Source organism: Eublepharis macularius, chromosome 16, assembly GCF_028583425.1.
Source record: "Eublepharis macularius isolate TG4126 chromosome 16, MPM_Emac_v1.0, whole genome shotgun sequence".
Lineage (NCBI taxonomy): Eukaryota > Metazoa > Chordata > Lepidosauria > Squamata > Eublepharidae > Eublepharis > Eublepharis macularius.
Genome location: NC_072805.1, coordinates 46413671 through 46441186, shown reverse-complemented (window position 1 = coordinate 46441186; position 27516 = coordinate 46413671). Strand labels below are relative to the sequence as shown.

At 46.0% G+C, this 27516-nt stretch overlaps 1 protein-coding gene across 2 annotated transcripts; it reads left to right on the top strand.

Moving 5' to 3' along the window:
- The first annotated feature begins 1030 nt into the window (after positions 1-1030).
- Positions 1031-27516, top strand: CA5A (carbonic anhydrase 5A). Of its 2 annotated transcripts, none has more exons than XM_055000230.1 (7): positions 1031-1244; positions 15522-15719; positions 21133-21251; positions 21864-21959; positions 23087-23149; positions 24321-24476; positions 25814-27516. In XM_055000230.1, exons 1-7 carry the CDS (start codon positions 1106-1108, stop codon positions 26021-26023), a joined length of 981 nt encoding a protein of 326 aa, XP_054856205.1. In that variant the 5' UTR covers positions 1031-1105; the 3' UTR covers positions 26024-27516. The 2 variants fall into 2 exon arrangements, with proteins under 2 accessions (XP_054856205.1, XP_054856206.1); XM_055000231.1 differs by lacking the exon at positions 1031-1244 and adding an exon at positions 12807-13066.

The following is a 27516-nucleotide window of genomic DNA, read 5'->3' as shown; positions in this document are numbered from 1 at the left end:
TTGCCTCAGCAAAGCTGCCAGTAATCAGAAGTGCCTCGATTGCAGCACCTTCCACCTTCAGCCTACAGAGTCAGAGAGAACACTGTCAGACCGCTGGATAGAGGTTTTGCTGGCCTAGGAGTAACTCCTGCCGTGGCTTCTACTGACAACGCATGCAGGCTTTTAAATTATGTAGAGCCCGGGATAGCCTAGAAGCACCAGGCGTAGCAGCACGGCTGAAGCTACGCCGGGAAACTCCAGAGAGCTTCATATAACGGAGAACACAAGTAACATATATATCGTATGCATCGTACACCGAAGCCATCAGCAATAGATGGTGTCCGTCACCAACAGATCTCTCTAGCCAGAAAAGCAGGATTTGAGTCCAGCGGCACCTTAGAGGCCAACAAGATTTGCAGGGTATAAGCTTTTGAGAGTCAAAGCTCCTTTCTGCAAATACCTTTGGTATCTGGAATCTGTTGGAAACTGAACAAAGGACATTTGACTCTCAAAAATGTATACTCTGAAAACCTTGTTGGTCTCTAAGGTGCTGCCGGACTCAGATCCTGCTGTTCTACTGCAGACCAACTCGGCTACCCTCCTAAAACTATTCTCCAGCGAGAGCACTCACATTCTCTTCTCTTTGAAACCATTTTGATTTATCTGTCCCTTGCCTTCTGTAAACTGCTTGTCTTGGAAAGCAAAAGAAACGTAATTTTCAAAGATTGTTTTAAAATAAGCTATACAAAAACCAGCATCTAAAATTCCACGGCTGCCATGACATTCAAGGAGAGAGCAATTGCCCTTCTCTGTGAGGCAGAGAATTTCTCAGTGCCAAATTTGTCTGGAAAAGCAGAGGAAAGGGGGGGGGGCATTAGCTCTCTAGGCCTGCCCCGCCACCAAAACAAGAACCCTGCCCAGGGATGGGTTGAAATTTAACTATTTGTTTAGGGTTCTCCCCCCCCCCCATGGGTGTGTCCTGTGTGGACAGAATAGTTCATAAACAGGAGCGGAGATCTTCGGGTTGACTTAAACCTGATCATTTGTGGCTTGCTCTTCCAGCATTGTGGTGCTGGAGGACTAGTTCCCCGGGGTACAGGACCAAAAGATTTGGCGCTGATCCAAAATGGTATTTCTAGCAAGCAAGAAGGCAATGAGTCTTGTACGTTTAAGCCAGGGGCTGCGGGTTGTCTGGAGTCGGCGTCCAACGTCCCTAAGACCTTGTAGCTTGGTCACCTGCTCTCATAAAAACAGGTATGCTTCATGTAAGTACCCATATCTATGGTTAGGTTTTGTTGAAATGGCACCATTGTTTTATTTTACTTTATTTGTAGCCCTCCTTTCTCACTGACAGACTCGGGTTCGAATCTCCACTCTGAGTCGCTGGGTGACCTTGGGTCAGTCCCACACACTCAGCCTAACCAACCTCATCGGGTTGTTATGAGGATGAAAGGGAGGAGAGGAGGGCCATGTGAGCTACTTCGGGTCTCCCTTGGGAAAAAATACAGAGCGCCGCTGAAGTAAATAAATGCATGTACGAGAGCCAAGATCATATCCCTTTGACATAGGTAAGAACCACTGTAATAGCCAGGAGATTTATGCTGAGACTGAAGTAAAAAAAAGACTGAGGGAAACGGAATTTCTTGCCACAATTCAAATTGGGAAATTAGAGGTGGGAGAAGAATCAAAGCCTTTATTTTTCAGCGTTCAGTTCCTTCTCCTTTGCAGCTGCAGGGGATTAAAATGCTGCTCATCAGAGCCGGCCAGTATATTAGAGCTCATAATTATTTATTTGCAAATCATGAGCCCAGAGAAAGCCACAGCTGGAACTGTTGTCTTGCAATATGGAAATGCTTCTATCTCTGAGGAACCAAACTAAGTGGGAGCAGTTCTCATTCTCTGCAATGGACCCTGAATGCCAAAGGCCATAAATAACTGAGATTATCTAAGACTGGGGTCGGGATCATTGTAGAGGATAAAGAACTGGTCATAGTCCAGGAAGACAGGGTGCAAATAACCACACAAATGTTATGTTCTCATCGTAACTTCTGAAAAGCGAGGTGCGGATACTGAAGAACCTTGAGTAAGTACACCCTAGAAATAGTGTCTCTTGCATGAGCAGTTGCTCCTCGTGGCAAGAATGGACTCTGCACACATTCGGGGGCATCTTTACTATTCATCCTGCAATTTCAGGATGGTTTTCAGCATTAGATGTGGGACTCCACCTTGGCTGAGAAAGGTTCCGGGTGGCTTCGGGGAACCATTCTTTCCCGGCCTCAACTTCAACACAGGGATGTGCAGGACCCTAATAGACTGAGCTAATTGCCACGAGCAACTATGGAAAAGATACAAACAACCAGGGCTTTTTTTCAGGGGGAACGCGGGGGAACGGAGTTCCGGAACCTCTTGAAAATGGTCACATGGCTGGTGGCCCCGCCCCCTGATCTCCAGACAGAGGGGAGTTGAGATGGCCCTCCAAGGGCCATCTCAACTCCCCTCTGCCTGGAGATCAGGGGGCGGGGCCACCAGCCATGTGACCATTTTCTCTGAAGACAACCCACTGAGTTCCACCACCTCTTTTCCCAGAAAAAAAGCCCTGCAAACAACACTCCAAAATGTCTCTCGAGGGAGTGCCGTGAACGGAAGGTTGAATCTAGAAATAATTGTGGTGTTGTTGCTAGAAGAGTTATAAAGTTAAGCGAGCTTTCAAAAGGGTGATCAGTTCTATTGCTCAAGGTGTGCAAAGAACCCGGAGACGTGCAAATATTTGCACGTGGGTTGCAGCAAGCACTGGTGCCGTAAAGGACTGACCACCATTCTGGAGGAATTACTTTTCCAAGGAGCAGTTATCTATGTAAACCAGTTTTATGCCACCTTTCCAAACAGTTCAGGGTGTAACCTGATCCTGGGCATATTGAGAAGCAGTCTCATTGTGTTCAGTAGCGCTGCTACCTGCAGCCTGCATCAGGGGACCCCCTGCAGAATCCATGAGCCAGAGCCCTGGACTTCTTCCCCCCCCCCCAATCCAACCCCAATGGCGCTTCTAAACATGGGCTAGTTCAAATCCACAGTGCTGCTCCTGAATAATAATAACAATAATAATATTTGATTTATATACCGCCCTTCAGGACAACTTAATGCCCACTCAGAGTGGTTTACAAAGCGAATTATTATTATCCCCACAACAAAACATCCTGTGAGGTGGGTGGGGCTGAGAGAGCTCCAGAGAGCCGTGACTAGCCCAAGGTCACCCATCTGGCTTCAAGCGGAGGAGTAGGGAATCAAACCCGGCTCTCCAGATTAGAGTCCTGCCACTCTTAACTGCTACACCGAACTGGTTCTCACAGGTGCACGTCAGCCAAGAGTTGTGTTCTGTCCTGCGTTGCCCCTCTGGGACCACTGCTTTCAAAGGGCCCAGTTGAAGGAATCCCTTGGGCAGGTGATGCAGTCTGTAGCTTGGATCTAAACTGAATTTTCTGCAACAGAAGACACATCTGCCGGAGGAACATAATGTGCTCCTTGTACCCCCCTCCACACTGCAGTCCTTTGAGCCCTGCACAATGCTACTCCTGGGGAATGGGGGACATGTCACAAGGGGCAGATCAAAGATCTGCATCAGGAACGGGGAATCAGTGCAAAGTTACATCTCCTCTTCCATCAGTAGAAAATTTAGTCTGGATCCAACCCTGCAAATCCAATTGTCTACAGCCTCACTTCACCCAATTTATCTAGGCTTCGTCAACAATTATTGAGAGCCTTATTGGCCTGTCACTCAAACGCCTTTCCTTGCACACAAGCCCCCCCCTTGTTGTTGACCAGAAGTTGCCACTAGATTGGTGAATGGTTCTGCATTCATTTGAGCATTTGGGCAGGACTGAAGTGTCAAAACAAGCCCTTTCCCATAGCCTGTCGGGCATTTCAATAAGCCCAGGGCATAGCACGCCCCTCAGAAATCAACATTTCACTCTGTTGGAAGAGTACGGCTGTTCTCCCGGATGGAAAAGCTCTCTAGCAACCAAGCAGCAAGACCTCATATTTAGAATGATTCATTTGCAACCAATGCACTTGTCGGCTCATGCATCCAGTAGAAGGGCAGTTCTTCTGTGCTCCAGCCATGAAAAGCTCCGTCTTTTTCATTTACGCTTTGGAAACAGCCTCGAATGAAGGGAAACGCTGCTCAGTCCCTTTGGAACAGTCAATCAATCCCGCGGAACGAATTGCAGTAATGAATCTCTCCTGCTAATTAACACAAACTTCTTCCTTGGGAGAGATTTCTCTGGAATGGAGAGCTGAGAAAATGAGGTCAAGGTCTGTGCTCATGCAAGGGGCAAAATACGGAACAGATGTCCCAACCATATATACCATTTCCCAGTTTCTCTGCTGCTCTTTCGTATTCCCTCTCACTCATCTCGAGCCACAATTACTGCCAGATCTAACACTGAACCAAATCTGTAGGAAATTTCTAGTCATTGGTTCCTATGGTAGCACACACAGTGTGTATGACTCACATGCGTCTCTCTGACAGTGTTTTTCCATTTTCTGGCTTTTTCGAATGTTTTCTTAAACAAATGCCAACAGCCTGAACATTTTCCTCATGTTCCAATACAACAGCAACTAGAGTTGCATTCCGAGAGCTTTGGGGCTTTTCTGTTGAGTCTTCAGACTAAGAGAACAGCAGTTATTGTTTATGATTATTCGGAATAATTCTTTTATCTCTGCAGTACCCTGGCTTTGTGTTCACAGAAGTAAAATTCACTCTGTTTGGTGGAACTCACTCCCAAGTAAGCATGTGCATAGGGATCATAGCCCCAACAAGCCAAGCACATTCTAAGAATCCCCTATAGATCGCCATTCTGTTCCAATTTTATAGATGAAGAGCTTGGCTTGACTGGCAGCACAGTTCTAAACTGAGAAGGAAATCTTGCCGATTCCGAAGATATTTTCTGTCCAGGAAGTACATTTAATTAGAACAGCATCATGACTTGTGTCCAATGGCCAACCTAGAACCTGAACCTAGATCCCTACAGTCCACCATTCCTGTTCCCCATTTTTACCATGCCCGTGATGACATCAGAGCTGCATAAGGTGGGGAATGCCTTCTCTGCATCTCCCCCCTCCCTTGCAGTTTTAAACTCTGTTCTTGTGAACGCACCCAATACAGAGAAAACAAATTTGCCTTCCCTGTCCTCAGGGAATGAAGTGATACCCGGATGTCTCCAAGCGTGTGATTCCATTGTATGACCACACCCATCTCGGGTTGCTCTTAAGCCACACACAGGTTCTTTGGGCTGACTCAGTAAGAGAAAAATTCACTTTGCAAGAATGCTCAAAACATAAGCCACGTGACTGTGTCAGATGCAGCCACAGTGTCCAGTCATTCATCAAAGAATCATAGGGTTGGAAGGGACATAGGGTTGGAAGAGTCATCCAGATGCAACTTTATTGTAGCATAAGCTTTCGAGAATCACAGCTCTCTTCATCAGATGCAACTTTATTGTAGCATAAGCTTTCGAGAACCACAGCTCTCTTTCTCAGATGCATCATCAGAAATTCCAGTTCACAAGTTCATTTTTCCTCAGGGATTCTTCTGCCTTTTAAGCTTTAGTCATTCAACGCCCGATATGGAGGAACCCCTCTGCTGGTCTCTGGTTCCACTGTTAAATGTCTGGGCTGTGTTGACATAGGCCAGAAGGGCATTGCTGGCCCTTAATATCCTATACCGTGTTCAAGAACATGCAAGGGAATGAGCTTTGCTGGCCTGGCTCACGTTGTGGGTCTTCTTGAAACGGCATCATTTGAGTGGTTATTATGGGAACAGAGTTGGCACCAGGATTCTGTGCAAGGTTAAGCCTTAGGTGTGTATCTCCATTGGGTGGTCCATTCTTACCAATCAGTAATGACTGCATGTCAGAGGGGCTGTCTGTAAGCAAAGACAGGGCTTCCCCCCACACCACCAGCTTGTGTGAGAGCCCTCCAGACATTTTAGCTGGGAGATGTAGGTGAGCAGTAGAAACTTCCTCCGAGGGCCCTGTCCCATGGGAAGTGATACTTCAGGCTCTTCACTTTGCCTCTCCGCTTCCCCACCTCGGTGTTTTTTAATTCTTGATGTAAATCCTGAAGAAGCAGGTCCTTCTCCAAAGGAGTCTTGCAGGTGCAGTGACCTCTTAGGCCTTGGCTGTAGACAACAGGTTGTGCATTGTGTTCCAGATGGTACCTGGTGGCCTGTAGCTAAGCGTGGCAGTCCAACAGGGTCGGTGCAAGATGTTTTGTTGCCCAAACAAGATACACCCACTAGCTCCTCCAACTAGCCAGATCCGAGCCGCTAAGGGCCAGCCGGCAGCAGCACGAGTCCACAATGGAATGCCCAATGCTTTCTGCACCACTGATAGCCTGGAGTTACACAACCCCCCGGGGACCAATGGCCTCATCTTCCTTGCGGCGCTGCAAGCGGTCGGTAGAGAACTGGCCTCACAGCCCCATACAGTGAGTGGTTATATGTCCATCATGGAGCCATCTAGAAAGCCGATCTGCCTGGGCTTACCCGAATGGCGGACGTTGCAATCCGGGAGAAATTCTGCCAGACTCCCTTTCCACACCATAAAAATGTCATCTCAAATAGAGAGGAGACACTTAAGGATTTGGGCATTTGTTGCAAGCCTGCCATAAATATGGTGGCCTCCAGCAGAGCACCCTGTGGGGACCCATGAACAAGGCTGTCCCCAGTTCTGAAACGGTTGTGAATGGGGACAAAGTCACAATATTCAGCAGATGAGGTTCCCAATACATGGGACACAGCAGGAAACGGACAGGGCAGCTGTCACTGTGCCGTAACAACAGTACAAAATGATATTTTAGATATTTATTCCCTGCCCTTCTCTTTGATTGAGACCCATAGTGGCTTACAACATGATTCCTCCCCCCTGCTCAATTCTATCTTCACAACCACCCTGTGAGGTAGGTTAGGCTGAGGGAATACTGATGGCCCAAGGTCACCCAGCAGGCTTCCATGGCAGAGCGGGGAATCGAACGAGGGTCTCTCAGATTCTGGTCCCACGCGCTCACCATTACACCATGTTGGGAAATGAACATGTGAATTGATCTGTAGTACATAAAGGATTGCCAGCTTAAAAAAAAAATTACCAGCCCCTGCACAACTTGTTTGGCAGACATTGTGCAATAAAAAATCTAAGCTGTATGTTGTGAGAAGTTTCAAGTTGCAGCTTTTGCAGGCCTAGTTATTGTTATAGACCCAGAAGCAGGCCAAGACAGGTTGTGTGGTCAGTTGGCAATTGCTTGCAAAAATGAATTCCATACAATATATTTAGAAGTGTTAGAAGAAATATGGGGGAAGAGGCTAAGCTATCCAGTCCTGGTGCAAAGAGTTCTTATATTTCCTGTGCAGAATCAAGTATGGACAAAGATGGGCAAATTAGACGATAAATAGAAACGCCAAACTCTGCAAAACCAAAAGATGAGATTAAGCTGGAAGACTGAGGTTTCCAGAACTAGAGCAAGGGAGGAGAAAAGGGTTTTCTTTTTAAAGACCTCTTAGCTGAGATACGTAGATTGATTGGGATGTGAAAGAAAGAAAGAAAGAAAGAAAGAAAGAAAGAAAGAAAGAAAGAAAGAAAGAAAGAAAGAAAGAAAGAAAGAAAGAAAGAAAGAAAGAAAGAAAGAAAGAAAGAAAGAAAAATACTTACATTATAGTATTTGTTTTCAATTTGGAATGTGTTGCCATGGTAATGATGCCAACTCCGTTCTTGACAAAAATAACCTTTTTGGCAGCTGGGAGTGGTTTTGGTATTGCCGGCCTTGCTCACATCCAGTTTGCACTGTTTTGGGGTACAACATGTTCTTGGGATTTCCCCCAGAACAGATCAAAAATCTCCCTTTTAAAAAAGAATCCAGAGGCAGGTTTTTAACATCCTCGTTTCCCTCCAGATCTTAGCACTTATCTAAGTTTATCACGCAACCTAAAAATATTTAGAAGGCTAAACTGATTGACCTTTTGATTATTTTCTGGTGAACACAACACTAAAAAATATCAAAATGGGGGGAAACCCAAAGGGACTCCAACTGTTAGAGCTCAGAATAATTATGCATTATATGCTACATATGTGTAGAATATAAAGAAAAACGCCACAATTATAACACTGGCAGTGATAATTTGGGGGCCTTTAAAGAAATTAAATTACTAACATAACGCTTGTAACTTGTGCATTGCTTCCTACCTAGAATAGAACACTTAAAAATGTGGAATGCATTTGAGGCTTTATTGTCCTCACCCTATTTAGCAATGAAGGATCTCCAAACTCACACAAACTGGCCTAGCTCTTTCTTCAGTTTAGCTATTTTAACCTGCCCTTCCTGTGACGGTGAATTCCACAGGTCAACATTAACAGAAAGGTACATAAAAATATTTACTTCCTTTACCGTTCTCCCCAAGGCTTGAGGCAAGTTACAAAACTTAAACAAAAAAGCAGTAAAACTAGTACAACACACACAGCAACGCAGTTAAGCTGCCTAAAGGGTTTTTGTTTTTTAACGGTCATTTGAACAACCACCCTGTTCTCTTTATAAGAATACTCTCATGATGAACTCCGTTTTATACACTGTACAGAACGGAAAGGTATGGGAGATCAGAGTTATGTAACGAAAGCATGCAAGTTAAGAATTGGGGGGGGGGGCAGTTTCCAAAGGGGACCCCTACTGGGTTCTCGTTTGAAAGCCAGTTTGGTGTAGTGGTTAAGAGCATGGGACTCTAATCTGGAGAGCTGGGTTTGATCCCCCACTCCTCCGCTTGAAGCCAGCTGGGTGACCTTGGGCTCGACACAGCTCTCTCAGAACTCTCTCAGCCCCACCCACCTCACAGGGTGTTTTGTTCTGGGGATAATAATGACATACTTTGTAAACCACTCTGAGTGGGCATTAAGTTGTCCTGAAGGGCGGTATATAAATCGAATGTTGTTGTTGTTGTTAGTTTTACATCCAGTTTCACATGGAGATGCCTTAAGTTATACTTCTAGAGATGGGCCCAGCCATCTCAGCATTGTCTCCTCTTGATTGGCAGCTGCTCTCCAGATGCTGAAGAAAACTCTTTCCCCACCACTGTGAATTGAACCGCCGGTCTTTCGCATGCAAAATGCACGGGCTGCTCTGAAGGGGTGGGTTCTACCCCCTTCACACCATACACACAGCAGCCAAAATGCAGCCAGGCCCACTCAATCGATGGCCCCTGCACGAAAAGCGTCCAGGGAAAACAGTCGTATTTGCTCAGAGAGGTGACCAGTTCCTCTCACTGTGCTGTTACCCGCATCTGGCACTAGAGGGAGCTCCTGAGGTCTGTCCAAAAAAAGGGCACCTTTTGCTCCAGGTGTTAGAAAGCGGCTCTGTTGGTTTATGGATTTTGTGCAGCATTCTTCTTGGAGGGGCAGGACTGCTACTTCCATCTGTCAGAGCCGTTCAGCTCTTTTGTGGCTTCTAGCCATACCCATATTAACAAATACCGTCATACTTACTGACTAGGATTTTTAGAAGTCAGATTTATACGTATTGGCCCTGATGCTCTAAAAAAACTCTCTTTTTAGGAATTAATAAAGAGGCAATACCTTTCCTTGGATCATACTCTGTGTTCTCAGATTACAGTGGTAACAAAGATTTCTGCATAGACAGTCTGGAAACAACAACAGCATTCTATTTATATACCGCCCTTCAAGACGACTTAACACCCACTCAGAGTGGTTTACAAAGTATGTTATTATTATCCCGCCTAACAACAATCACCCTGTGAGGTGGGTGGGGCTGAGAGAGCTCTGAGAAGCTGTGACTGACCCAAGGTCGCCCAGCTGGCTTCAAGTGGAGGGGTGGGGAATCCAACCCGGCTCTTCAGATGAGAGTCCCATGCTCTTAACCACAACACCAAACTGGCCCACGTTCATCACAGCTGTGGACTGTAGTCCACAAAAGCTTATGGTGGAACAAGATCCTGTTAGTCTTTAAAGTGTTGCTGGACTCGAGATTATTTTTTGGCTCTAACACAAAGAAAGCGAAGCTGGCTACCGATACAATTTTGCTGTAGGTTTCCACGGACTAAAGCTCACTTCATCAGATGCAATTGTCCATGCATTATGGCACCATTCTACATCACATTTTAGCACAGAGTAGCAGCACTGTGAGGCAGTTTGGACCAAATGCACGACTGCTCCATGCTTCTCAAGCAACAGACTTCATGGCAGAGTGAGATTTGAATAAGGATCCACTCCCAAATACTGATTGGGCATTAACCACTGCAAAACACTACCTCTTACGCAATTAATGCCTATGGCGCTTTACAATCAAATACGTTTTTATTCTACTCTTCTTCCAAGGTGCTCAGAGGGGCACCCGTGACTCTCAAAAGTAGCAGGAAGACGATTCCCTGCCCAGATGAAGCCACAATCTAAAATACAGGGAAGGAAAGAGGGGAAATGCCTCAGTTTTTTCCTACACCAGTTCCAAAGAATGTTATCTGTTACTGGTACTAGCAACCCACATCCTTTGACAAGGCAGAGGAATGCCAAGGGTCGAGTTTCTGCCTTCAGCCCCAAACGTAGCAGTTGTGCTGTTAATGGTGCAATGCTGACCTCTCTCCTATTTTTCATTTTGTGGTCTTATGGTGCATTCTTTTTCACAACAAATACTACCACCCTCATTTTCTAAGCTTGCAAAAGGTATTTTTTTAACATGACTCCTCTCTTCCCACCTCCCCATTCTTCAGACGCACATCCAATAGCTTTGGAAGATCTGCACAAAGACTTGTGTGTGTGTGTGTGTGTGGTGCCTTCAAGTCATAGCTGACTTACAGCGGCCCCTGGTGACGTTTTCATAGCAAGAGACTATCAGAGGTGGTTTGCCATTGCCTGCCTCTGCAGCCCTGGTCTTCGCTGGAGGTCTCCCATCCAGGTACTTACCAAGGCCAACCCTGCTTATTTTCTAAGTTATGACGAGATCAGGCTCACCTGGGCGATCCAGGTCAGGGAGCACAAAGTCTTGGACTCTTCTTATTGGACGGAAAACTCAAGTGATTGTTAATATGTGTGCCAATTGAACATTAAGTGCCCCCTTGATTAAAATATATTAAAGATGAAGCTTCACAGCATTATTAGATAGTACTTTGCATAAATGAGACTGCAGATAGGCCAACACAGCTGCCAAAAAACACACACCCACACAAAGCAAACAGCACTATAACAACTTGGTGGACCCAAATCTTTGCAGAGTAGTCAGCAAACATTTCAGTTTCCCAAAGCTTTTAAACAGGCTGCTCACTTTATTTTTTAAAAAAGCAAGGAAAGGGGGTAGGAACAGAGGAAGTTTGGAACATGACGGAACGGCCCAAAGCTTGCAGCCTGGGGGAAGCTCTTATGATCAGCAGAAGTATTTCGTTGTGTAGGCAGATCGAGATGGGTAGCTGTGTTAATCTGTCTGTAGCAGTAGAAAAGAGCAAGAGTCCAGTAGCGCCTATGTGTGTGTGTGTGTTATGTGCTGTCAAGTCACCTCCAACCTATGGCAATCCTATGAATGAAAGACCTTCAAAACGTCCTATCTTTAACAGACTTGCTCAGATCCTGCAAACTGGAGGGTGTGGCTTCTTTTATTGAGTCAAGCCACCTCGTTTTAGGTCTTCCTCTTTTCCTACTGCCTTCCACTTTTCCTAGCATTATTGACTTCTCCAGAGAGTCTTATCTTCTCATGATGTGATCAAAGTATGATAGCCTTAGTTTTGTTATTTTAGCTTCTAGGGACGATTCAGGCTTGATTTGATCTAGTACCTACTTATTTGGTTTTTTGTGGCATCTATAAGACTAACAAAATTTGTGGTAGGGTATGAGCTTTCGTGAGCCGCAGCTCACTTCTTCAGTTGTGTAGGCAACAGGCCTTAAGATCTGGGTCTGAAACAACTTTTTACAGCCCCCCTTAAAAACAGAAAAGAGTCCAGTAGCACCTTTAAGGCTAACCAACTTTACTGTAGCATAAGCTTTTGAAAACCACAGTTCTCTTCGTCAGAGAACTGTGGTTCTCGAAACACCCAGCCGGAAGCAGGGTTCTGGAGAACTTGAAATCTTGCGCACTGTTTTGTGGCCTGGGGCTAATAAAAAGTACAGCAGGGCTTTTGTGCTTGGATATGGTCTCCAACATGCCCAGGAGGAGCACAGAGGCCCCCCTTACCCTGGGCATCTGTCTCCAACAGATCTCGGGCCAGCACGTCTTTCTCCCATCAAGGCAGGAACAAACAGGCCATAGCAAAGGGAAGGGGCTACACTGGGCTCGATATGCAGCAAGTCCCCCGTTCAGTCCCGGCATCTCCAGTTAAAAGGGCTGGGCTGGACCTCTGCTCGGGACCCTGGGGAGCCGCGGCCAGTCTGAGCAGGCAACGCTGACCTGGACAGCTCGAGAGCTGAGCCGGTAGAAAGCAGCTCCTGATGGGGAAGGCGCAGCGCATCTGTTTGGCCCGCAGGAAGCCTCCGCTCCCGTTATGCGGGCCGGGCAGGAGGGGCTGGGCCAGACTCTGCCCGAGACCCCGGGGAGCCGCTGCCGGCCGGAGGAGGCAAAAGTGGGCTCGACGTCCCGCGGGGCTGGCCAGGGCGCGGCACCTCCGTGCGTTTTTGCGCGCGGGCGCCTTCCGCTCCCCGCGCCCCTCCGGCCGCGCGCTCGCCCCCTTGGGGGCCCCGAAGCCTCGCCGCCAGCCCGCCTCCGTTCGGGGGGGGGGCTCCTCTCCAGCAAGCGGGCCCGGCCCTGCCGCCTGGCACGCCCCGCGCCCCGCTCCCTCCACGCCTCCCGGACTGCTGTGGGCACGCCACCGACTCGCGCCCGGCGCTGCCGGCCGCCCTCCGCGGCCCTTCCCTTTCCCCGGGGCGGAGGCGGGCCCGGAAGGGGCTGGCGGGGCCGGGGCTGCGGCTGGGCCGAGGCGCCTGGGCTTCGTCTCCTCTCCGGCCGGCCATGGCGCGCCTCGCCTCCCGGCTCCTCCGCCTCGCCTCGGGCCCGGGCCCGGGCCGCGCCGGCCTGTGCAGCCTGGGCTGCTGCGCCTCCTACCGCCTCCGCGACCGCCGTGAGTGCCCCCCGGCCCGCCCGCCCCCTTGCCCGCCGCCGCCGCCGCCGCCGCCGCCTCTTCCCCTGGGCGCCTTTCGCGCTGCCCCCCCCCCTGCCAGGCTCTCCTGCAGCGGCGCCCCCGAGTCTGTGCTGCGCGATTTCCGGGGCTGATCCCAAACGCCTCCCCCCATTTATTTATTTATTTATTTATTTATTTCCCGCCCTCCCCGCAGCAGCAGGCTCAGGGCGGGTTACAATCAATACACGAATATAAAATACAAATACCTTTAAAGCCAATAAAACGCCTTAAATATTTAAAAACGCACAACAAACAATCCAGCAGCAGATTTTAAAAAGATACATAGCAGCAGATTCCTCCAGGAGCCACCTCCCAACCCCCTCCAGAAATATATGGCAAAGGCTAGGTGGTAGGTACCCTTGGCAGGAGCCCCCCACCAGCACATTTTGCTTGCCCCTTCTTTTTCTCTCTAGATCCACCCCCCAGTTTTCCATCCGCAGGGCTGGGATTCTCTAGGATGAGTGCAATTTGGGTTTCCTATTGGAGTTCTCTAGGATAACCCGAATGCACCCTCTTCTTCTGCCTTCATTCCACATTTAACATATCTGCTCTGTATCATATTTTTCCATTCTGACCTGTAGTAGAATTCTCCAAGGCTGCTGTTGGCATTTTTCATGTTATGGTGAAGGGGTCGCTCTGGTTTTATGCAGGGGACTTAGCCGTGGTAGTCTGTAGTCACAAAATAGTAGAGTCCAGTAGCACCTTTAAGACTAACCAACTTTATTGTAGCATGAGCTTTCGAGAACTAGAATTCTCTTCGCCAGATGCATGCATCATCTAACAAAGAGAGCTGTGGTTCTCAAAAGCTTTTGCTACAATAAAGTTGGTTAGTCTTAAAGGTGCTACTGGACTCTTTGCTATTCTGATTTTATCATGTCTCTCTTTGGGCTACGCCTAGAAAGACGCGATCCCCTTTTCTGTTTGTGGCCCCTTCGCCTGTGCCACTGGCAATTAATTCCTTTTCTGTCTTCCCCTGTCCAGAGAGCATAAATCTTTACCCATCTGGCAAAGGAGGCTCTGCCCCATGGAAGTTGCTGCTCAGTGAAAATTAGGGATTGGAATTCTTTTGGAACTTATCGTGGCCAAACAGGCCAGTTTTTGAGGTCCCAACAGACTCCTGGTTGCTTTTCTGCTGTGGGAGACTAATCGATGACTCCCTAGAGATTTTCATAGGGAGCAGCATAGCCTTTTCACCCCTCCCTCCCCCCCCATTTGGCATAGTTGCTCACCCCACCCCTATAATTATCTCTCCCCTTTCTTCTCCACTTCTGCAGTCTTCACTGGGTGCCGATTTCCATGTCCCTCCCTCCAGAGTTTCCTCTGCAAATAAATTGCATTAGCTCATAATGACCTTGCTTAACAAGGAGGAAAACAGTGTCCTGTTCAAAGCATATTCAAAAATCTGGGGGTGAGCTGTGTAGGGAGGGGGGTGTTTGCAGGAGAGAGTTAGGAAAGGGGTCCTTACATCTTTGCCTGCTGTTCTCCCTCCATCTCTGCATACACCTCTATTTGTTTTTGGCCACAGCTTGACAAAAACAGAGTGAGAAATTGTAAAAAGAAAGTGTTGGCTGCTGTTCTGCTACAGATATTCCTCAGTAAAAGCTGCCCTCTCTCATTGGTGATTTTTTTTGAGACAGTGCAGCAACGACAGGCAGAAATCCAAGACATGCCACATTTCCACCATGGAAACTAACTGTTGACTGTGCCTTTCTCTCTCTCTCAAGCTCTTCTTCACGCTGCCTTTCTCTTTGCCTTGGAGAACATGTCCCTGCTTTTGGTTTTATTCTACTTAAAGAGTGACAAAGGGGTAAAATTCCCTTCCAGAGCAGCTTTGCAAAGCCTTTCAGGGGTTGTGTTTATATTTATTGCATAACAGTGGTAACATGCACAGATTAGGGGGTGGGATGAATTAGAACGTCAAAGGCTCATTGTGAAATCTGCAACAAGATCTCGAAAGCCACCTTATGAATTATTGGATCACGTAAAGAGCTTGTTGCAGCGTGGAAAGGTGAACATTAATGCCGTGCAAATCTAACCGCTCCTGAATTGTGCCAGCGTGTTGATTTTGTGTAATATGACTGTTAATTTAAAGACCGTGGCTGGGATCCAAGGAATTATTTCACATGCCTGGTGGGATTCGCTTTACCTTTTTATTTTGAGCAACAGGCTGTTGAATGCTGCTTTTGAAACTCGGTTTCAGAACCGGTTTGTCACGTGACATGGAGGGAAAATGATCTAAGAGCAAAGGCCCCTTCGGCAGTCAGAAATATTTGCATGATTTTGTGGATCCTGACCCTGCATTTCCAAGCATCTGCTGCTGCTCGAGTCATCTAAAAAAAATTATACGAGGCCCATGCAGCCTGAGAGAGTACCGCTTGTCTCCTTTTTTGTCTAGTGCACCCTCTGTGGCAGAGCCCCATTACGATTCCTGGGGGCAGTCGACAGTCTCCAATCAACATCCAGTGGAGAGACAGCGTTTATGACCCTCATCTTAAACCCTTGGAAATACGCTACGATCCAGCCTCTTGCCTCCATATGTGGAACAACGGGTACTGCTTCCTGGTCGAATTTGAGGATTCTACAGACAAATCATGTAAGAGTAGCGAGAGTAAGCTTTCGTAAGTGTAGGCACTGTGGTCAGTTGCAACAACTGTGCTTAGAAATAAGTAGCGTGAGCTGGGCCCCGGAGAGCTGTTTTGTGTCTCTGAAAATCCAAACAGTTGTATACAGCGTGAATGGACCCTGGTGTGCAGTGCTTGAATTGTGAGTCTTCATTCACATGTTAAAAAATGGAAAGCCTGATTTTAAGTGTGAGCGTGGTAAAGCCAGCGGGTTTCCCTGTGGGACTTTGTCCAGGCGCAATGCCCCTTCTAAATTGTACTGAAGCCTATGCAGAGCCGTGGTGTGTGCTTAGACGGCGCACCAGAGTTCTGTAGCCCTTGCAACTGCTTGTTGGTGTGGTTGCCTTGCATGGTTTGCACCCACTTTTAAGCAAGACGTTGAGCCCTTGCAAAGTTGTGAGGGAAGCACGTTGCCTTGCCAGCCAAGCGTTTAAATTGGCCAAAAAAGAGACAGTTATCCACTTAGCTTAGGAGTGTGGCTTTTGCAGCTTTGCTGTAGTGGAAAGTGGCGCTTGTCTATTCTGGAGCCAAACATCTCTCTGTAAAGTTCTTTTGATAAACCAGATGAGAATTGTGAGAATCGTTGGGTATTTTCCTTCCCCTCGAAACTGCTAATTCATTAGTATGGGCTGTGAATGTTGAAACAACTGTAGCTGTAAATGCCAAACAAGAACTGACCCTAAATGGAGACCCTTTTCCTCTGATTTGTTTGTTATATTTTTATGCAATCCTTCAGGAAACTCAGGGCAGTGATGTGGTATCTTCATTTTATCTTCACAGCAATCCTGTAAGGTAGCTTGGTCTGAGAGCCAGGGGATCAATGAGCTGTAGGGCCCAGAATCCAAGCCTCCCGGCTCTACATCCAACTCTCCAAACGCAGGCTTTCTTCCAGTATGACTTCCAAAACTCTTCTCTCTGCAGAAATTTTCTGCAAGCTGCCTTCCATGGAGGCTGTGACATTACTTTCCTTGCAAAAATATTTGGTTTTCACATGACTGTTTTGGGGAGGAAACCTGCAATATTATTGCCTATCGCTTCAAGCTTCTGGGTACCCAGATAAAAAGCAGAACTCCAGCCATTAACCACTAATGAAATAAGAGGGTGCTTATCTCTTTGCTTGCATTAACAAAGATAAGTGCTCGAATAATGTACTTGAAAATATCTATAAGGCAAGATAGGAGCTTGCTTTTCAGCAAAGCTTGCTCTGGTTCTTATTGGAATTATTTGAGCTGGAGTAAATGGCAGGGGAAACAAAACGGAGTGGCTTTTCCAAAATTGCAGGAGTTCCTTTTTTAAAAAGCGGGGGGGGGGACCCAAGTTTAATGAGCTCACTGTAATGGAGTACTTTCTGCAAATGTTATGGATGTTTACGTGTAAGCAGATAAGGAAGAGCATCAAAAGCCCCGAAGCTGTTTAGCCAATAGGTGTAAATGGTGATTTTTTTATTGCATGTGGTTTCTGTGTGGTTGGAGAGATCTGGCAGCGCTCAGTCAGTTAGCTGTATTGCACACATTTTGATTTAACCTAGTTACCCGATGAGCTATTTTGCAAGGAAGGCATTGGCTGACCTTGATCCAAGTTGGCTGCCACTTCAGTTTGTGCATGGCTGCAGGGTGGAAGGCTGCAGTTGGTAGCCGTGGACTGCACAGTGTCTGTCCTCACTCTTAAATCTCATGGCTGTCTTACAGTAGCCAGGCCAGGCTTGAGGTATCCAGGGGGAAAATATCTTAGGGAAGCTCTTCAGCGCAGGATTTCACTGCTTCTGTTTGCAGAATGGCTTTGGCTGGTTTTATATAAAATCAGGGCTTAGATCGGAGTAATACTGCATAGGATAGCACTGTAAGGTATTCAAGACATAGAGTGCATGATGCAACATCTAAGCAGGTTATGGGTCAAGGGCCCATATGGGGAGACCTCTACTAGGCAGGGGTTGGACTAGGTGACCTCTGAGATTCCTTCCAACTCTTAACGTTCTCTGATTACTCTGTTAATAAATAGCATTGCCCTTTATCAATAATGCCAGTCAGCGAGCAGTCTCCTCCCCCTTGCAGGCTTCTTGCGTGTTACCAGCCCAAAGAGGTAGAGGTGAAATGTTGGCTGATCCGTCAGCAGACAGAAATAACTCTGCTTCCCTTGCACAGTCTGAGTTCTTAGGATCCTCTTGCTTAATTTTCCTGTTGTCCTGTACTTTTGTATGTCGTTCTTCTGTAGCTGCTAAACAAAATCGCGCATTGCCAGGTTTCATTGGATGGCTCTCCCTAACTGCGGCAGCCTCCGGGAGCTGCTTTTCTTGCAGTCCTTGCCTCCAGAGAGACACCTCTCTGCACTTTCTAGTTGGGCCCTGTGCCTTGCTGCAGGGGAAACATTTGCTATGTCCGTTTCGGCCTGTGAGTTTGCCACCCCTCGTTCCCTGGAAGTCCGAATGACATCACAGTTTCAAATTGTGTGTTAAAACAGACAATCACTTCGATTGCTGTTATTGCATCATAAGAACATAAGCAAAGCCATGTTGGATCAGGCCAGTGGCCCATCCAGTCCAACATTCTGTCACACACAGTGGCTAGAAATCCAGTGCCATCTAAAGGACTGTCAGTGAGGCCAGGACACTAGAAGCCCTCCCACTGCCTTCCTTCCAGCACCAAGACAACAGAGCACCACCTCCCCACAAAGAGAATACCATCTAGTGTACTAGATAATTATTTGGTTATTAATTAATTATTTAGTGTACTAGATAATTATTTGGCGCAGTGTAATTGTTATTTAGAAGTCCGATGAGCGAAAGCCTCTTCCTCAGGCTGTGATGTGCGATTACTTCTTCTGGTGCCAACCAAGTTTACCTCCTGAGATGGCATTAAAAAGACAGCCATGCTCTTGCTTCACTCTAACATTTTTCCTTTGTGTTTATTTCTGCATATTACATGCTTAACTTTCTCTTTTTTAAAAAAAAAACACCTCTCCCTTGTGCTTCCTTCTTTATGTTCTTTCCCTCTACTCTCTCTTCTTGCTTCTGCCCTTTAGCAAAAGTAGAGAGATGCAGGTAGACAAGAGTTAAAGAAATGTGGATTTAAAGTAAGAACAAAGAACAATGCAGGAAGCTGGAAAGAGGAACTTATGTTGGAAAAGAAGTAGAAGTACAGCATCGGGGACGAAATCGGAAGGGGAGTCCTGCAAACGGTGAGGCTGGTCGTGTGGCATGAAAACAAAGCAACTGTGAAATTCTTGCTGGGGTTGCGCTGTTGCCATCTGCTGGCTGACAGTGAGCTGAGCACATGGCATTTGTTGTAGGCAGCCCTTCCAAAATGCAGAATGCAGGGTCTGTCAGTGGATCACAGAAGCGGTGTGGATTTCAGGAGTTCCAAACTCCACGCAGGGACAAAGGGCTTTCAATTCTGGTTCAGGAGTATGAATGGAAGGTCTTGCCACACGGGAGATTAAATCTTGTGACAGATCTCTTTAATGGAACATTTATTGTTGGGACAGGACAGGAGGGGAGTCCTGTGGTGTCTGGTTAATGCATAGATGCAGATTTGCCAGGGGGCAGCTTTTTGTTCTGGGCGCAGCTATGAACAAAACCAGACAGTTGTGGGTAATTCAGTACTTCCTTGTATAAGGCCAGCAATGCTGGAGTTCTGGGATGGCGCTCAGGGTATGTCACAAGCAAACTGGACTGGGATTGTGGTTCTGAAGGGGGAGTGTTTAACTTCCTTCCTCCACCCCCCCCCATGCACCATTTCTGTGATTGAACATGCTTCTACTTTAATCCTCAATGGGGTTGGAAAATATATTATGCCTGCCTCCCCCCACCCCTGAGTTAAAGCAGTGGGGGGGCATTTTTTGATTAAGGATGTGGGGCAAAGGGAAAGAGTTAAGCCACCTCTCTTCCCAAGTGCCGGGAGTATATTTATCCCCACCCCAGTCTGCTTTTTAAAGGACAAGTTGTTAACACAACCAGAGTTCCATTCACAAGAATTCAAGCTTTTATACTTTGGCCCCTGTTGGTACGTTATTTAAGTATACCAGGTACCTTTCTTGCTTTTTCAGCACAGGGCTGCAGTCCTCATTGAATTCACACAACAGAAATACAGCCCGTCCTCAGAATTCTTGCAAACGTTCCACAGACCTTATTCTACGTTTCCTGCCAAAGGGAAATAATAATGAGATGTGGGGAAGAGACAGAGTTTAGCCTGAGCAGGTTGGGTCCCACATAGATGAGGCACTGTCGTTGGAGTTAGCCAAATGACTACAGACTCTGAAAGGGTTTCATTTGGTAATTCACATAGACAGAAGCGGCAGGTGCTGACCTCATCATGAAACCCAGTCCTGCTTCTAAGAGCCAAGCTACAAGTGATGCCTGACACTAGTTGGACACTTGTCAGCTTCCCTCAAGTTTTGAGGGGAAATGTCGGCGTCCTGGTCTTGCAGCTTGGCTCTCTGACTGCTGTCCAATGGACTTTTCAACTGTCACTTGTCCAACATTCCACCAAGCTGCCTACATTTCCCATCAGAACTTGAGGGAAGCTGACAAGTGTCCAACCTGTGTCAGGCGTCACTTGTAGTTTGGCTCTGAGAAAGCTGACACGTGAGCGTCCACCCCCTCCCCACCCCTGTTGAAAGAAGGGGCTTGGCAAACAAGGACCAATGACTTACTGAGCCGTTACCATGGACAGACGCATATGACGTTAGTGACTATGAATCTCCTGGCATTTAGATGTGGATTAAAAATATAACAACTTGGCGTGAAATGTTGTTGTTACCAGGGGGCCTGCGGTGGGACATAATTGCCGCAACGAGAACTCTGAGAATAACTCCGGCTTTTGCAGTCACCCGCGTTTATCGTGATTCCAGAAGCACCGTTGGCTGGCCACGGAGCCAAAGCAGAGACCATGTTTGGGTGCTGAGGTTGCAAGTGTCTTATAATATCCCAGTGAGCCAGTTGAGAGGCACTTGCCCGTGGAAGCAGACCAGACCCGCTCTGACTCTCCGTCAGCATTTCATGAGACTTGCTGTGGCTGTTCTCCTCCGAAAGTGTTTTTGTTTACGAGTCTCTGGGTGCCAGATGCTTGCTTGCCATTCTTGCAGCACGCCCCCCACCCCACCCCCTCCTCTCTCCCAATGCAAAGCCAAGCTGTGCTTTAGACCCAGGCAGTTCCCATCTCTGTCTATTGCTGTTTCCACCTTCCAGCTACTTTCTGCCAAGTTCTTCTACCAACCTGCTTTCATCTTGGCATCCCACCTCCCCACCCTTTGAAAAGACTAGACGTTTGGTTCCCAAGCATTGTGGCGGCTCTGTCCCTGCTAGCCCAAATGCCATTTCAGTGCATATCTTTCGTTCAGTGGTCTCTTTTTAAGCATCCATCTCCTAACGTCTGTATCTTTTTACGAAAGTTATTACAGGAGGCCCCTTGGAAAACAACTACCGGCTGAAGCAGTTCCACTTTCATTGGGGGGCCATAAATGACTGGGGCTCAGAGCACACAGTTGACTGTAAAGTTTTTCCTGCAGAGGTAAGAAGAAGAAAAGGGGTGGGTTTGTGTGTGTATGGTGGCCAGCCTACATGTTTTTGGGGTAGGTGAATAACTGAATCTCACAATATTTTCCTTTCCTGAAATGTAGCAATGTGTACAGTGGAGTAGGGTGGGGTGTCAATTTATTGAAATCTCTCCCCTCGCTTCCCCACTGCTATTAACCTTGCAGGAGAAATACATTGGTACTGACCTATATCCTTTTCTCCATAGGCTAGTTTCACATGGAGGGGATGATTTGGGGTGAGAAAAGGGCTAAGCATCTCCATCCCCCATAGCACAACTATATTGAGAAACTGTTTGGCAGTCTTGCCTGCCCCCATAGATGCACAGGTGTTTTTAAACCAGTGAGATCCTATGATACAGCCCTAAATTGGTACTCCAATTTAAGCCCATTGGCTGATTAGGATTGTATTATGTTGCTAAAAATTATTTAATAAAGTCAAATCCATGTTAAAGAATCAACCGGATTCAGAAGTTGCCAGTTGCAGATCTTTTGGTCTTTGCAAGTCAACCGCAGTTTGTTATGCCTCTTGAAGAAAACACGCTTCTGGTTTTCTTTCTCTCTCAAATACGGGTTACATTTTATTTCAGCTGCATTTAGTTCATTGGAATTCTTGCAAGTACTCAAGTTTCGAAGAAGCTGTGATGGAGGATAATGGCCTGGCGGTCATTGGAGTCTTTTTGAAGGTATGTTCTCGACAAAACTGCCGCTCTTCCATTCTGAACTTTGCACAAAAAAGCCACTTAAATAACTTCTTATTTTGACATTTTTGTTGGCTGGTTTTTTTGTTTACGTTATCACAGAAATAAGTAAAAATATACCATAAAAACAACAGAAAAGCCCTACTGGATTAAACTGGCCGTCCATCTGTTCCAGCATCCTGTCTCATGCAGAGGCCAACCAATTGGGCAGGGCCAACAACACGGCATAGAGGCCAAGGGCTTCCCTTAATATTGCCTCTTAGCACTGGGTTTCAGGGGTTTACTGCTCCTGTATATGGAGGTTCCCTTTGATCATCACACCTAGTAGCCATTTAGTGGACTCGCTCTCCATTAATCTGTCTAACCGCCCTTTAAAGATTCAGGTGGCCTGAATCAGGTTGGCCTGCAGTAGAAGAGCAAGATTTGAGTCCAGTAGCTAACGAAGGGAGCTTTGATTCTCCAAAGCTCATACCCTGGAAATCTAGTTGGTCTCTTAGATGCTACTGGACTCGAATCTCACTTTTTAAAGGTACCAATGCTCACTGTCAGTGAATTCCACAATTGAATTACTTGTTGAGTAATGAAGTATTTCCTTTCATCTGCCCTGAATCTATTTCCCAACAATTTCATTTGGTGTTCCCGAATATTATGGGAGGCCTACAATTATCACAAATATCGGGAACCAGGAAACGTCATAATGATGGGAGTTGGTAACAGAGACCAAAAATATTACGAAGGAAGGAAAAATGAAGGGGGAGGAGAGAAGGGGGAAAACAGGAATTCACCGTTTCTTGCAAAGTCAGACACAAGTAAACATAGATCCAGAGGAGTTAGCCGTGTTAGTCTGTAGTAGCAAAATCAAAAAGAGTCCAGCAGCACCTTTAAGACTAACCAAATTATGCTACAGTAAAATTGGTTAGTCTTAAAGGTGCTACTGGACTCTTTTTGATTTTACAGGTAAACATAAAGTCAGTTGTTTTATTGGTTCAGAGTTTTCTTTCCCTACTCAACGAGATCAGGCACAACAATGTTTATTGCTAATCCTGGAGCAGCTGCCACCTCTGGATGCTCTGAAAGAAGAAAACCAACCATTTTCATCTTTGCCTTAACAGATTGGTGCCTTTCACAGCGGGCTGCAGGAGCTAGTTGAGGTTTTACCATCGATTAAACACAAGGTAACAAGGGTTGTAATGTGACTTGCCTTCCTGTATCTGAGGGCCGTTTCATATGGTGCAAGCCAAGGCTCACTACTGACTTCACACATAACAAACCTGCTACCAGTTGTGAATCCTTGAGGAGTATACTCAAACAATACACTTGTGACTTTGTTGCATTCACACATGCACTTAAAACATTGTTAAGTTCACATCTGAAAAAGGTAATAACAATAATAACACTCAGTTTATATACTGCCCTTCAGGACAACATAACGCCCACTCAAAGCCGTTTACAAAATGTGTTATTATTATTCTCTTGATAATCACCCTGTGAGGTGGGTGAGGTTGAGAGAGCTCCGAGAGAGCCATGACTGACCCAAGGTCACCCAGCTGGCTTCAAGCAGAGGAGTGGGGAATCAAACCTGGCTCTCCAGATCAGAGTCCTGCCTCTCTGAACCACTAAGTCTTAACTAATAACATTTGATTTATACACTGCCCTTCAGGACAACTTAACTCCCACTCACAGTGGTTTACTAAGTGTGTTGTTGTTGTCCTCATGACAATCACGCTGTGAGGTGGGTGGGGCTGAGAGCAGCCCAAAAGAGCTGACCCAAGGTCACCCAGCTGGCTGCAGGTGGAGGAGTGGGGAATCAAACCTGGCTCTTCAGACTAGAGTCCTGCCGCTCTTAACCACTACAACAAACTTGCTGTCTTTGGTGTAGTGGTTAAGAGGCCTTAGAATGTTTGAAGCAGCCTTAACATTTCCGTACCATTTATAGCTGCGTTCTTTGGGAGGTTTGACCCAAGTCTGTTGATCAGTTATAATCTCACTTATCCTCTGTCGGGACTATGGATCCATCTGTGATGTCTGTTGCTCTCAGAGTTGGGAGAGATTCCCCTCTGCCTCCCCGTGCTCTTCCTCTTAAGAACTCAGGATGACACAGCATTCATCCCCTTACTACTCTGTAAGGTAGGCTAGCCCAGGGGTCACCTGGTGGGCTCCTTATGAGAGTAAGGATTTGAAAACTGGATTTTGTCAGTCAAGCCACTCTACCCAGTACATGTTGCTGGTTGTCCTGTACAGTACGGAGGATTCTCTCTCCGTGGTTGGTCGGTGGAAGATGGACATGACAAGCCAAGCCTCCCATCCCAAATGGCCCAAACTCATCCTGATATTTCAATCTGCCAGGATATGCTTGTCGAATTTGATGAATTTGATCCATCCTGCTTGTTACCGTCATGCCCGGATTACTGGACCTACGCTGGGTCCTTGACCACCCCGCCACTGACCGAGTCCGTCACCTGGATCATCAAGAAGAAGCCAGTAGAAGTTGATGAAGACCAGGTACGTCGAAAGAAAACTCTTTATTTTCCTTTCTTGCATGTTGAGGAGAGGAAAGGGGAAGGAAGGGTGTAACTCGCAATCTGAATGTTACTTTCTGGTAACCCAGGGGTGGGCAAATTGCGGCCCGCGGGCCACATGCGGCCCGCTACAGAGTTTTTTGTGGCCCGCCAAGACAGTAGAAAAGTGTGATAGGGTACATTTGTCTCATTAAACTGATTCTAAAATTAAATGTGCTTGCAGCTATAGATAATACGAAATTAGCACAATAAATAAATTGAATAAAATTACCACTATTTTATTTAATTTATATTTATTGATTTTTATGATACAATTTATACCTTTTCTGAAATGCACAGTTAACTAATGAATGCAATCATTTTAAAAGGTGCAGCCCTCCGCTAACCTCCGCTCCCACAAAGTGGCCCCCGAGCCAAAACAATTGCCCACCCCTGTGGTAACAGAATGTGGCGGGGCAAGAATATTGATAAATTCACACCCGTTTTGTTTGATTTTGAAACATTTCTTAAAACTTGTTTGAATGATATAGAAGGGGCTGCCTACCCAGAGACCCCTGCATAATTAGCTGACAAATCTTGAATGTGAAGATTTTAGGTTTTTGCTCTTATAATATTATCATTTTAAAGTATTATCTGCAAAAAAAAGTATGTTTTTAAAAATATACCTCGTCCATAACAGGGACAGTAAAACAATGGCTTTCTTGGGAACCAATGAAATCCTTTGCTCTCTTACTTTAGAAGCAAGCCCTGCTGATTTCAGCTGATAAAGGGAGCATTAATTCTCAAAAGCTCATACCGTGGAAATCTAGTTGGTCTTTAATGTGCCGCTGGGCCCGAATCTTGCTCTCCTCCCAGGAGGCACGTGTGAGGCTTAGCTCAGCCAGCTAAATCAGGCTTTAGATGAATGACTGGGAGCTTAGCCAGGGTTAAGGTGGCTTTCAGTGCCATCCTATGCAAAGTTACTCCATTCCAAGTCCACTGAAGTCAGTGGGCTCAGACTGGAGTAATTCTGCATAGGGTTGCCCCATGAGTGTTATTTCTGCATTGATCCTCTGGCTTGTTGGTAAGTAAATCATGGAAATGGGAATTGAGGACAGATTAAAAATGAAGATTGATTTAAAGGACACTTGCCGCTCCTTTGCTGTAGACTGATCACACTCTTAGGAATAAGTGGTAAATGCTGTAGTTGGATTTCATCTCCAGAGGGCAGCCATATCTGATCTTACACAGCTTTGGACATGAGCACAGTCCATGTGTTTGTGCATGTGTGTGAATCTTTGTCTTCTCTGCCCTCCTGATTTCACCATTTCTCATTCTCAGCTCGAGATGTTTCGGATGTTACTCTTTACCTCCCTCGGAGAGGAAGAAAAGAAGATGGTGGACAACTTCCGTCCTCTTCAGCCACTGATGGATCGGATGGTCCGTTCATCCTTCCCAAGCCAGCACCGGCTGAACATCGAAGCCTGGTCAGAGGAGCATTCTCAACGGGCCAGCCAACAAAGGTCCCTCAAGGGAACTGTACATCTTTAAGAGGAAAACAAGATCAGAAGTGTTACTAGCACTTTATATATAAATCTGTAATATATAAATCTGGCTGCATATTAGAGGTCTATATTCCCTTTTGGGTTTAAGGGGGTGGCTCTTTCTTAACTTGATGCTTCTCTGTTCCACAAGGTCCAATCTTATCTACCTCTGAAATACATAAGCTCTAACTTTATGTGCAATTTCTTTATTTTTCACCATATCTTTGTGTCTTGCTGAAGGTTAGATATGTTCTGCGGTTGCTATTTTGGGGCCAGAAAATGAGAAAGAAGCACTTGCTTGGCAGACTAGCAAAGACTTGGTTTTCAGTGGTCTTCAAAGTATCATCTTAAAAACAGTTCCTTAGAAGCCAGTTCCATTAAAACCAGTGGGACTGACAGTGAAATCCTAAACCGAGTTACTCCAGTCTAAGCCCATTGATTTCAAAAGGCTTAGACTGGAGTAACTCTGCTTAGGATTTCACTGCAACTTCCAGGTAGAGGGCTTGGGCTGTTGAGTTGTGTATACATACACACTGGTGTCTCTAGTACTATCATGCGTACAACTTATGAATAGATGCTTGATTTTCAAGGTTAATAAATACACTTCAAAGTATTTGTGCCTATAATATAACCGTTAACAATATTTAAAAGCTATCCTTTGTCTAAATTAACGGCTTTTGGGGTCGAGTTCACCTCACTCCATTCTTTACCCAATACTACATGATTGTATTGGGGAGTCAAATGTTACAGTTTCTGCATTATACATCAAAGCACAAAAACAAACCTTATTTAAACCCTTTTTATATGTCTGGTAAAATGCATTGACATTGGAGTAAATTGGGAACCGTGTTGTGCTGGGATCTCATGGGGTAAAGTTTTTGTTTACATGTGTTGTATTTTTATCAAGCTTTACAAAATGTGAGTGTTCTTTTTCTGCCATAGTTTATTTTCTCCTTTCTGACGCAGACTGGTTATCTTCTTGCGCCAAATATAACTCAAGTGTGGCAAAAATTAGAGTGCAGCTCACACCATCATAACTATCTTCAAACTAATTTATTCTGAGACGGTATAAGGGTTGAGAATAGGAGCTCCGTTGTGGCAGCTGGTTGTTGCTGATGAGAGATGTACAGACGTTTGCATTTCTGATGCTGTCAGGAAATGGAATCAACGTGTATGCGCCAGGGTGCTCTTTCGGATTCCTTTTTATGTCAAGCAGGGTTTATTTCTCATCATTTTGTGGGCCTCTGTATTTTTAGTAAATACATACGTACATACATCCTCCCCATAACTTTGCAATCTCTCTGTCTCTGTCTCTGTCTCTCTCTCTTCAAATTAGTAATAAGGTGGTATGCTGATTCTAGAGGGATTTATGTCTTCAGTTTAGAGACCAGGCGAAGAACATTTCAGCTGTTACATTTTTTTTTAAATCATTAACGTTGCTGCATCTGTTAAACATAATAAATATTTATGAATTCCTTACAATCTGTGGCCCAAATTTAT

What these genes read in the sequence shown, in the direction of transcription:
- CA5A (XM_055000230.1), top strand. Translation starts at nt 1,106, where the DNA reads ATGGTATTTCTAGCAAGCAAGAAGGCAATGAGTCTTGTACGTTTAAGC. An exon ending in GGATTCTACAGACAAATCAT is followed by an intron (nt 15,720 to 21,132) that starts GTAAGAGTAGCG and finishes TTTTTACGAAAG; the next exon opens with TTATTACAGGAGGCCCCTTG. An exon ending in TAGAAGTTGATGAAGACCAG is followed by an intron (nt 24,477 to 25,813) that starts GTACGTCGAAAG and finishes TCTCATTCTCAG; the next exon opens with CTCGAGATGTTTCGGATGTT.